At 31.8% G+C, this 12,115-nt stretch overlaps 1 protein-coding gene across 2 annotated transcripts in view; it reads left to right on the top strand.

Moving 5' to 3' along the window:
- The first annotated feature begins 5,878 nt into the window (after nt 1-5,878).
- Nucleotides 5,879-12,115, top strand: part of hhla1 (HHLA1 neighbor of OC90) — a 28,270-nt gene continuing 22,033 nt past the window's right edge. Inside the window, exons 1-3 of one of the 2 annotated variants that reach the window (XM_009298742.5) lie at nt 5,879-6,239; nt 10,249-10,396; nt 10,483-10,539. In XM_009298742.5, the coding sequence (XP_009297017.1) occupies nt 10,303-10,396; nt 10,483-10,539 (151 nt within the window). In that variant the 5' untranslated portion in view covers nt 5,879-6,239; nt 10,249-10,302. The remainder of the gene's footprint in view (nt 6,240-10,248; nt 10,397-10,482; nt 10,540-12,115) is intronic. The other variant, XR_012393702.1, reaches the window with a different exon arrangement.

Raw genomic sequence — 12,115 nt, 5'->3', positions numbered from 1 at the left:
ATCTTTTGCTAAACAAATTCACCACTTTTGACTCTCATAAACTTTCATAAAGTCATTGTGCTGCACATATTAGAAGGTTTGCTGAGGATATCAGCTGATGTGCAGCGTGAGGTATGCATTTTAATAAACTATGACAGTTTGCGTTCATAGAAAAGTAAGAATGATTAATAAATTCATACAAAACAGTCCCTTAAGTGACGACGGGTCTTCAGTTTTGTGCTTAGGTTTGCTTTGCACTCACACTACAAGTGTACCGTGCCTGAATCCAACTGAACCGTGCTCTGCACACCTATTCCAATTGGGCCAAGGCCAGCCAACCAAACCAAGCCTAGGCGCACTCACACTTGTCAAACAAACTGGGGAATAGGGGTCAAACGCACCCTGGCATGGTTTGGATAGCCTAGTGTGAGTACACCCTTAGTTTATACTGCATTATTCTGGCCTATTTTATAGGATCTATGTATTTAATTCCCTTTAATAACTAATTTATTTATTTTTATAATATTAATTAAATTTATTTTGCATTAAGCAAGAAAAATCATTGTCTAAATTTAATATTTCTAGCATTTTAGTCTCCTGTTGATGCTGAAGCGTATCTAGATTCTGAACCCTCATTAATCTGAGGCTCTGATCATTTTTTTAATGAATGAAGCGTAGAGTCGCATGTTCATCTGCATCATTTTAATCACCTGAACATGAAATTGTAACACAAGGGACTTGATGCTCAGTAAATCTTGAATTGCAGAAATGTGCAATAACATATGCAATTTAAGGTTTTAATAGATAATTATTGCATAGATATCAGTAGTGGCTGTAAATCTGTTACTATCAAGACTACCAATTCAGAAAACTAAAGCCATAATATGACAATTAGCAGTTAGTTTTAATGGTATTTGCTATGGATTTAACTTCTTTGTTATTGTTTTTTCTATGTATCAATCCATAAGCTTGGGGTTGTGATGAAGTCAAGGCAGTAATATGAGGATTTGTATGCATAAAGTGATAGTTCAACTAATGGAAATGTGACTGACTTTCTTCTGTGGACATAAAATGAAATATTTTGCCTTATAGAATATTTGTTGTCCATACAGTGAAAATCAGTGGGGTCCAAAAACACAAAGGCATTTGTCAGAATATCTGATTTCATGTTCTGCAGAAGATAGAAAGTGAAAGATGATAGCTGAGTTAATTGTATAATGAAATAATTTTTGGATAAACTATCCGTTTAACTCAGGGGTGGGAAAATGCAGGGGTGTCCTGCATAGTTTAGCTCCAATACTATCCAACATGCCAATCAGTGGCTATGTTTACATGGACATCAGCAATTGAATTATTTGTCTTAAAGTGAATAAGACAATAATGAAGTTAAGGTGTTTACATGAGTTGCTTGTAAATGTTCTTTCCGTTTTACATGTTATAGCATGCTACACACGTTATAACACGCTATCCACATTTCCTCCGAAGTTTTGTGTAATTTTGGTTGTTTCATTTTGAATTTGTTGACTCAAACTGCAGTTTGGCACTTTCACTTTTATTCAGGAGCATTTCATGCATGCCCCCCATGACAACCGAGATATTGGATTGAACTATGAGTATGAACTGCTGGGGAAAAAACCTCCACATTTCACCATGCAGGTCTCTGTGATCCTTCACTGACTGAGAATAGTGTCAAACAGCTGTGTACAGACTATCCTAGCGCAAAATGTGCCAAAAATCCTACTGGTCGGTAATAGTTTAGTTGCGGTGTATACATGTCTGTACTGCACTTCAATAATGCGACTAATATTAGCATACTCCACATGTCTTAATTTGATTTCTGTTTGATTAAATCAATTCTCGTGATGATTGATTTAATCGGAATAAATTAGTCAATAAATTAGGAAATTATCAGAAATAAATTAGTTAGACTCTTAGTCAAAGTACTGTCTTAATCATATTAAAATCGGATTATTGGTGTCCATGTAAACGTACTTTGTGTCAAGATCACTAGAAATCTATAAGCAAGTGTGTTTGATTACAGTTCGAGCTAAACTGTGCAGGACACCGACCCTCCAGGACCGAGTTTGCCCACTCCTGCTTTAGCTATTTAAAAATGTTTGGGTCAGATCTTGTGACTAATCACTGCCATGACTAATCATTTTCTTAATGAATTTACGCAACACCATTTTCAACTAAAAACAGACTTTTTCTGAAGATGTTTAAAAGATGTTCTGAAGATGTTTTGTCATGTTATAACATAAGGGATAGATCACAATATATTGGCTGCCATTTATTTTTATTTCTAGGGTTAACAGGCTGATAAGAAAATTATTGGCTGGATGTATTAAATACAAGACATTGGCAGTGTGGGCATTTTTCACCTTAAAAAAAGAAGACATTATAGTTGTAGTTTGTAAATTTGCAGAAAGAATGTTTTTGTTTATCTACCGATATATCGGTTATCTCTTTTCAAATATAAAGAGTTATTGGTTATCTGCACTATCGTTTTCAATACCTTTGAATCTTTTTCTCTCTTTTAATAATGCTATTGTCATGTAAATGAAGGGCACAAGCTTCATTGAAAAGACTGCGACACAGTGGCTCAGTGGTTTGAACTGTTGCCTCAAAGCAAGAAGGTCGCTGGTTCGAGCCCTGGCTGGGTCCATTGGCATTTCTGTGTGGAGTGTGCATGTTTTCCCTGTGTTGGCGTGGGTTTCCTCTGGGTGCTCTGGTTTCCCCCACAGTCCAAATACATGTGCGCTAGGAAAATTGAATAAGCTAAATTGGCCGAAGTGTATGTGTGAGAATGCGAAAGTGTATGGGTGTTTCCCAGTGTTGGGTTGCGGCTGGAAGGGCATCCGTAAAACATATCCTGGAATAATTAGCGGTTCATTCACTGTGGCAACCCCTAATAAATAAAGGAACTAAGCCGAAGAAAATGAATGAATGAATGAATGAATGAATGAATATTGTGAATAGAAAGATCTACTGTAGATGATTCCTTGCAGTTTCCATTTGAGATTTAAATTTTTTTTGTCCTTTACATCGGTTATCGGCTTTCATAGATCCTTTTTAGTACAGTACAAAAATGTTGAATGACATTTTTTTTTAAACTCAGATTTGATCAATTATTTTGTGGAAAAAAAAGAACTAGATGTTTCATTGCAATGCTTATATAAATATCGGTTATTGGATTCTATAAAGAGTTATCGTTATTTGCCAAAATTTCAATATTGGTGCATTCTTTATATCATTTTTAAAAATGATATTGTTTTAAAAACATTTTCAGGTACCAAGAATAAATGAATAACACAATTCTTTTTTTTAAAAACAAGATTTATACATATATCGGCCTTTAAAGCGGTCAATGGCTCACACATATGGAGTTATTGGTGCATTCCTAGTACATTCTTGCTTCTTTTACTTTGAAATTTGCATTTGCAGGTCCCCAAATGCCACTCTGAAGTAAATGAATGGCTCAAATGCTGTTTTATATTGAAAATGGTGTGAAGTAAATATACTCTAATTCAATTTACTGCGAATCAAGTTTATTTGTATAGCACTTTTGATAGTAATTATTGTTCCAAAGCAGCTTCACAAAAAGTGCATGTTTTATTACATAAGTCAAATTAGAATCACTGTGATCTTTCTTATTTCTAGTTACCAAACAATGTTAACTCAGTCTAAATACTGTTTCCATTACAAAACAAAATTAAAACTATCCTGTCACTTACTCAAATTGATTACCTCGTATCTCAGATTAAAAAGGGTCAGATTTTTATCTCAGAGTTGACCATAACAGCTGTCTGTAAAGTAAGGATTGTGGTCTGATTTCTGCTGTCAGACTGCCGATGTGCACAGATACACTGCTGTTTATTATTTGTGCCTTGGCCTTTTAGAGCACCAGTCCCTCTCTGCCGCTCTTCATCACTAATCAAACATCATTTTGCTTTTTAGGCCATCCATTATCATTCAGCTCTCGATGGTTATCATCAGTGAAGCATCTGTTCATTTAACTAGGACCTATTCGGTTGTGTATTTTCCTTTGAAAGACCCAACAAATGATCGTTCTCTCTTCTTTTTTTTTTTCGGTTTCAGATGAAATGATTTCACACTAGTGGCCTTCTAAGCTCTTATATTCATTCCAGTTTTTTGAATAATAACCTTTATTTACAATCTGGTCTAGGCCAGTTTTAATCGTTTGATTTTGATGAGATAATATGCAAATGTTATGACGAACTTGATTTTTTATGTTGAATCTTCAAATTGCACCAGTTAGTAATAAAGATATATTAAAATAAGCATTGTGCTTGGTTGTTGTTCAATTTATGACTTTGATCGGTTTTCTCTTCATGTCCTCGTTCAGGTAAGTACTATAGTAGCCTAATATCAATAAGTGAAGTTTCACAAACTGACTTCAAGAGGAGCATGTGATATGATTGATAAGTTGGTCTCTCATCTGTAATTATTAGTAAGCCAATCGGATCATTCCAAACTCACTATAAATAGCCCGACTAGCATTACTCCCTCATCTTTGTTTTTTGAAGAATCTCCCCATCTCAACCTTTCCTCCTTTACCAGAGGTAGCTTTTGAGAACTAATTGATCTCACACCCCCTTACATGCTCATTGACCAGGTGGGAACCCTGGGCTCAATTATCTCTGAGCTTAGGGTTCTCTCCTGAGACAGCATTAAAAGTGAACTGTTTAATAAAAGCCATACAATTATTGTTCATAATTAGTTAGTAAATACAAAATAATTTAAGGACAGGAAAATCCGCTTTGCGCCGTGGCGCATGGTCTAAAAGGGTTTATTTTCTTAATGAGTTATTGGTGTGTTTTGAGAATAAACCAATTAGAGTCTCATCTCCCATTACCGTCGCGCCATAAGCGCATTCGCTATTTACAGGACGTAAAGTAAGTCTAAGTGGAAAAAATGAGCATTTCACTGGCAAACAGTTATTTGTTTCAAAACTATTTCTAAATTCAGGTCTAATTTCCAGCAAACAAATAAATGAACTATAATAACGAAGTGTGGTCAAAAACCTGAGTTATATCCTAAAACACATGCTGTGCCCCATATGGTCTAAAACCTGCAGGTGGGCAAATCTAAGCTTGTTTTAATAAAACAAATATAATTATGGATATAATAAATACTACTGCTAATAATAATAACATTATACTAAAGCAAATTGTTATGAATGAACTGAAAAAGCCTCCCGAGATGAAGAAGACATAAAAGTGTTGGATTTTTCATATTTATGTAGGCTAGAAAATAATATGTTTTGTAGTATTTTAATCCTTTATATTTATATCCTATATCTATTCTTATTATATCTCATATATATCCTTAATATTGAATTTTTTTCATATGTAAAGATATTTGCCTATTGCTCTCTTGTGCGTATTAAGCAGTGTGTAAGCGAGGCGTAACTCTGCGCCGGAGTTTAGACCGGGTTTGTTTTGGTCTAATGAAAAATCTATTATAGATTCTCAAAATAGCAACGCGCCAGTAGTGCGCCTCAGAACGCCTTCCTTTTTAGACCAGAACGCCTATGGGCGCACAAATGAGCGCTAATGCATTTGCTATTTAAACAGAGCAACGCCTCAAAACGACTCTTGCGCCAAGCTGAAACCAGCAAAAGACTATTGCGCCACATTGCGCCGGGTGTATGATAGGGCCCTATATGTTTCCACCAGTATTTGTAAAAAAAAAAAATCAGTAATTTCTTGAACGCAGAGCTCAGAAAAATGTCCAAATGTCCTCACAGATGCCGTTTAAATTCACTTTTGTATAAAACTCTGACAGTGAAAGCAGCAAGAGCGAAAGATTTTATATCTGAGAGAGTTTCTTTGTTTATGAGGGAGAATGAGAATAATTCTACTGTATATCTGTGAGAGGATCTGTGTGTGTCTCTCTCTGTGCATTTGTGTATCTGTGTGTGTGTGTCTGTCTGTTTGTCGTTCTCTGTGTGTACAGTATATGTTTCTCTCTCTCTTTCTCTCCCTCTCTGTGTGTGTGTGTGTGTGTGTGTGTGTGTGTGTGTGTGTGTGTGTGTGTGTGTGTGTGTGTGAGAGGGAGAGAGCAGGTCCTCTGTGTTTGCCAGCGGGGCTCAGGTGACACACTGGAGGGCTGTTAGGGCCCATTGGCATCTCGGGGGACGCTGATGCCCTGTTGGTTCAGTGTGTGTGTGTGAGAGACAGTGGACAGCGAGCAGACGGTGATCTGTGTTCTGCCGTTCCTCCTTCTCTCCTCTTTAGGTGAGTGTTTTGGGTGTTTTTTTTTTTTTTTTCTGGTTCACGCTTTTCCTTACACTCTGATTCACACACACATTATGTAAAGCAGAAATTGTTAATGCAAGTCTTTTTACTTGAAGCTTTATAAATTTTTATGAAGGATTTAGTTTTTATAAGCGATATTTCAGTCTCAAATTGTTTTAGGATTTTTGGTAACACTTTAGTTCACCAGTCACGTTATTAACTACTGGCTTATTACCTGCCTATTTTTAAGATAGTAACTGTTCATTGTGTGTTATAAAGTATAATCCTATTTTGCATCCCTTATGATACTCAAAACCTAAACCCAACTTCTACCTTACTAACTAACAATAAACAAGCTTATTAGTAGTTTATTAAGCTAGTAGTGTTACTCAATGGCATGTTAATACCATGAGTTGTGACCTAAACTAAAGTTTTAATGGATTTGTATTATTTTTAATGGTAACACTTTACAATAAGGTTGTATTAATTTATATTATTTAATGGATTTATTAACATGATCAAACTGTTAACATTACATTTATTACAGTTTTTGTTCATGTTATTTAATAAAAATACATTTGTTCATTGTTAGTTCATTAGTTAACCCATGGTGCATTTAAACAGCAATTTGGATGTTTATAACACATTAGTAAATGATGAACTGTTTAATAAAATAATTATTAATTTTTTTATGTTGAATCAATTTGTTTTAATTGTAAATAAATACTCTGATTATTTATGGTATCTATGTATGTATGTATGTATGTGTGTTTGTATAAAAATTGTTCTGTATTTTTATGAAATATTAACACAGTTGAAATTCAAAGAATTGATTTCACTAAGTGCTTTTAAAAAGACTATAAAAGATTTAGAAGTTTGTAGATGGTTTGAATAGTTAGTCATTGTGATTCATGTTAACTGATAATTGTTTTTTGTTTGTTGTCTGTTAGACCCATGTGACATGTATACTGTCTAAACTTGGCCAGGGCGCTCTTGTAAAAGACATTTTTAATCTCAATGTGTCTTTTCTGGTAAAATAAAGGTTATAATAATGATAATAATAATAATAATAATAATAATAATAATAATAAGGTTTTAATAAATAACTTATAAATATAAATAATAATAACAATAATCTTTAGCATTTTTAAATAACTTTATTATTTATTTATTAATTTTAATATATATATATATATACAGTTGAAGTCAGAATTACTAGCCCCCTTTTGATTTTCTTTCTTTTTTAAATATTTCCCAAATTATGTTTAACAGAACAAGGACATTTTCACAGTATGTCTGATAATATGTTTACTTCTGGAGAAAGTCTTATTTGTTTTATTTTGGTTAGAATAAAAAGCAGTTTAAAAAAAATTTTAAAACCATTTTAAGGTCAAAATTATTAGCTTTAATTATTTCGATAGCCTACAGAACAAACCATCATTATACAATAACTTGCCTAATTACCCTAACCTGCTTAGAGAACCTAATTAACCTAGTTAAGGCTTTAAATGTCATTTTAAGCTGTATTTAAGTGTCTTGAAAAATATCTAGTCAAATATTATTTACTGTCATCATGACAAAGATAAAATAAATCAGTTATTAGAAATGAGTTATTAAAACTATTATGATTAAAAATGTGTTGAGAAAATCTTCTCTCCGTTAAACAGAAATTGGGGATATATATATATATATATATATATATATATATATATATATATATATATATATATATATATATATATATATTTATATATATATGTGTATGTATGTATGTATGTATGTACTGTATGTATGTATGTGTGTGTGTTATATATATTTATATAAACAACATTTAATAGACAAAATCTACCAGAGTGTCTAAAGCATTAAACATCCAGTAACTTTTCCATAGCAGCATTAAGAGGGTTTTTGTACTAAATGTCTCTGGAGGATTGAGCTGGCGCTGTTGTGTCGTTACTAATGAAGTCTTTGATCGTTAATGATATTTGCTGTGCAGTGAACGACTGATCTGAATGTGTGCTCATGATGATCTGTGTACTGTGCGCTGATTGAGAATAATTGAGTTTGCAGTGACTGAACCGCTCTCTGTGGAAATTAATGTGAAGTTTACTGTCTTGTTACACATACATTACATTACATATACAGGCATGTCTATAGGAGTCAGAAATAAACTATAAATTCTGTTTTATAAATTTACAAAACAAATATATTTATATAAAATATATATATTTTAAGTATTTAATTATTTTATTATACAAATGTCATTTTTATTTTTATATTTGGCAACCGCTGTTTAAAAATTTTCAAAACTCCACTTTTTTTATAAGTTTAAAGATATAGATAGAATAATAAAAAAAGTATATAATTATTATTTTACATGTAATTTTTATTGGAAACATTTTTTTAAGGTGAAATATATATATATATATATATATATATATATATATATATATATATATATATATATATATATATATATATATATATATATATATATATATATATATATGTAATAATAAAAACCGATATAATTATTTTAATATATATTAAGTATAATTTTATAGATATAGATGAAATAATTTATATAATACAATTGAAATTAGAATTATTAGCCCCCCTGAATTATTAGCCCCGTTTTTTTTGTTTTTTTTTTTTGTCCCCAAATTTCTGTTTAACGGAGAGATTTTCTCAACACGTTTCTAAACAATAGTTTGTTCTGTAGACTATCGAATAAAAATATAGTTCAAAGGGGCTAATAATTTTGTCCTTAAAATGGTGTTTAAAAATTAAAAGCTGCTTTTATTTCAACTGAAAAAAAAAAAAACAAATAAGACTTTCTCCTGAAGAAAAAATATCATTAGACATACTTTGAAAATGTCCTTGCTCGTTTTAACTTAATTTGGGAAATCTAAAAAAATTCAAAGGGAGGCTAATAATTCTGACTTCAACTGTATACATAGTGTCAATTTTATTTTTATATCTGGCAACCACTGTTTTATACATTTTTATTACTTAAAAGATAAATATAAGCATAATTTAACATATCTATTATTATATATTATATATTTTTCAAGCAAAGGTCAGAATAAGTGTTTTACATAATTTTTTCTCTTAGGCTGGATAACGATGAAACATTATTTCACTTGTATTTTTGACTTTTTAATTCACACAAGTTTATTAATTTTTTCTTATTAACACTTCATAAAATGCAAATACTAAGTTGTGACATTTTGCCTTTGAAATGTTTTGTCATTAACACATTTTCCAATTTATTGTCTCATCAAAAGTTTTAGAATTTTATTTATACTTTGTGATGTTTGATGTTTTTATTATTAACAAAATGATTTATTATCTTTATTATTAATATAGTGAATAATTAAAAATAATATTAATAAATAAATATTTTAGTAAACAATTAAAACAACCATTATTCATTTATGCAATTCATCATCTATTTATTTGTCTGTTTTATTGTTATAATTTTTTTAAACTTTTTTTTTTAAATTTAATTATTTTTTACCCTTTCTTACCGCTATAGAATATTATGATTATGTGGTTTCAATGGAATATTTGTTTCCATTTCAAGGATTTAAATGTCTATGGACAATGTTGTGAAGCTGTAACCTTACTATATTTATGGTCATTGTCTGAGCAATGAAACATACAAAACTAAGATTAATATTATTTTTATCATTATCATCATTACTCTACTCTTTTTCTGACTTTTCTCTGTCAACATATTTACTAGTTTGTCTTCTATAGATTTGCTGAATTTTGGTATTAGACAACGCTAAGTGCTGGTTCTTTAAATACCAAACAAAGCAGATTCAATTATTTCTGAAAGTGACAATATGTTCATGCATTTAAAAAAAGCATGTTTTTATTAACTATAGATAAAAATGGACCACAAGATAGCCGACGTGTACTGTACTGTAGAGGGCAGTGCAATGCCAGCTCCGCATTTATGTTTTCATTACTCCCTAATCTACTGTATATGTCATTTCTTCAGGTGCAAAGAACAGCTGCTGATGGTGTTCATCCTATGAATGTTTTGTTGTGATAAATGGGCATAGTTCACAGAATGGCTGAACTCAATCACTGGATTAGCATCAGAATCTGCGCTGTCACTTTATCTCTGTTTCTTATTCATACACAAGGTTGGTCACTGAAGAATTCAAAAAGACAAAGTTTGCATTATTGTAACAGCTAGTCGAAAGCTGAACAATGCTGCTTTTTTTTTCAGTTCCAAGACAAGGCCAGTCGATGCAAACCGAGAAACGAGAGCTCCTGGTGTCCACAGGTAACCAATCAGAGAAAACTAATCATCAACCAAACACACACCGTGCTAAAAGTGATTAGTTGGCTTTACATTAAAAAGTTGTTAAACTCGTCTGAAAATAATTAAGTAAATGAACTTAACAGTTACAAGTTACGCTGTCAAAAATGCAGGGTTCCACATAATTCCTTAATGTAGTCCCAACACAAATTGATTAAGTTGATTGCTTTTACAAATTTTGGTACATTAAACAAAAAAGAAAATTTGGTCACTAGTGTTGGGGATACTTCAAAAAAAGTCAATAATTAATAATTACATCACTAAAATTTAATTACTTTAAATTACTTTGTAATTATTGTGACTGAACTGAATTACAGTTCAGTTTCACAAGCTAATCTTGAGAGGAGCATGTGATATGATTGATCGTGGCTGGTCTCTCATCTGTAATCATTAGTATATGGATTATTCCAAACTCACTAAAAATAGCATTACTCCCTTACTTTGTTTTTTTTTTAACCCCATTCACCCCATCTCCCGCTTTCTTCCTTTACCGGGGGAGTTCTCGAGAACTACCTGATCTCGTACCCCCTTACATGCTCATTGACCAGGCGGGATTAATTATCTATGGGCTTAATTATCTCTGAGCTCAGGGTTCTCTCCCGGCACAGCATACCAAACCTGCTAATATATCAAGCAATATGGAACTGTGAACTCTTGAAATTTTAAATGTATAAGTTAAAATTTTCAATGAATACAATTTTTCATTTTTTTTAATAATAATTTTTTGGGTGGGGGGTTTACCTTTACTGGATAGGACAGTAGAGATTGTTGACAGTAAAGCAAGGGGAGCATAGAGAAGGGAAGGATCGGCAAAGGACCATAAGGTGGGAATTGAACTCGGGTCGCTATGAGCACCAAAGTGCATGTGTCAACGCACTAACCACTACACCACTGGCGCTGACAAAAAAAAAAAAGTTAAATTTAATGACACCAAATTTCAAATAGACCATACATAAAATTGTAAAACATTTAATTGTTTCTAAGTTATGCACAAATCTAACCTTCTTTAGTTGAAAAAGTGTGTTATTCTGCTAAATATCTGAATAACAAAACAAAACAAAACAAAAAAAGGACACAATTACTCTGCTTCTCTGAATTTACACCTACTTTGGACTCATTTCTTAATTCACTTTTTTCTTAAGCATATGCAGCATGATAAACATAGGCATATGCCTTGATACATGCAATCTTGTTTCTGCAAAATATACAAAAATAACAACAATTACTCGGCTTTTTAAAATTGATTTATACAGAACTGTTCAATCTATAGTATTTAAGTCAAGTATATTATAAAGTATCTAAGTACACTGTAAAAAATGCAGGGTTCCACACAATTGATTTGTGTTGGGACAACATGAAGGAATTCACTTATTAGGTTTAACAAATTTAAGTGGATTGAACATAAAAAAAATAAGTTGTCCCTTAAAAAACCTCAAGAATTATGTTGTTTCAACTGATTTTAAATAAGTAGTTTGAACAAGCAGCAAACATTTTTGAAAGTTAATTACCTAAAAATAAAAGTAATCCCAATTGACTTGTT

Source organism: Danio rerio, chromosome 2 (genome assembly GCF_049306965.1).
Source record: "Danio rerio strain Tuebingen ecotype United States chromosome 2, GRCz12tu, whole genome shotgun sequence".
Lineage (NCBI taxonomy): Eukaryota > Metazoa > Chordata > Actinopteri > Cypriniformes > Danionidae > Danio > Danio rerio.
The sequence above is the reverse complement of the archived record's forward strand: the minus strand, read 5'-3'. Positions and strand labels throughout refer to the sequence as shown.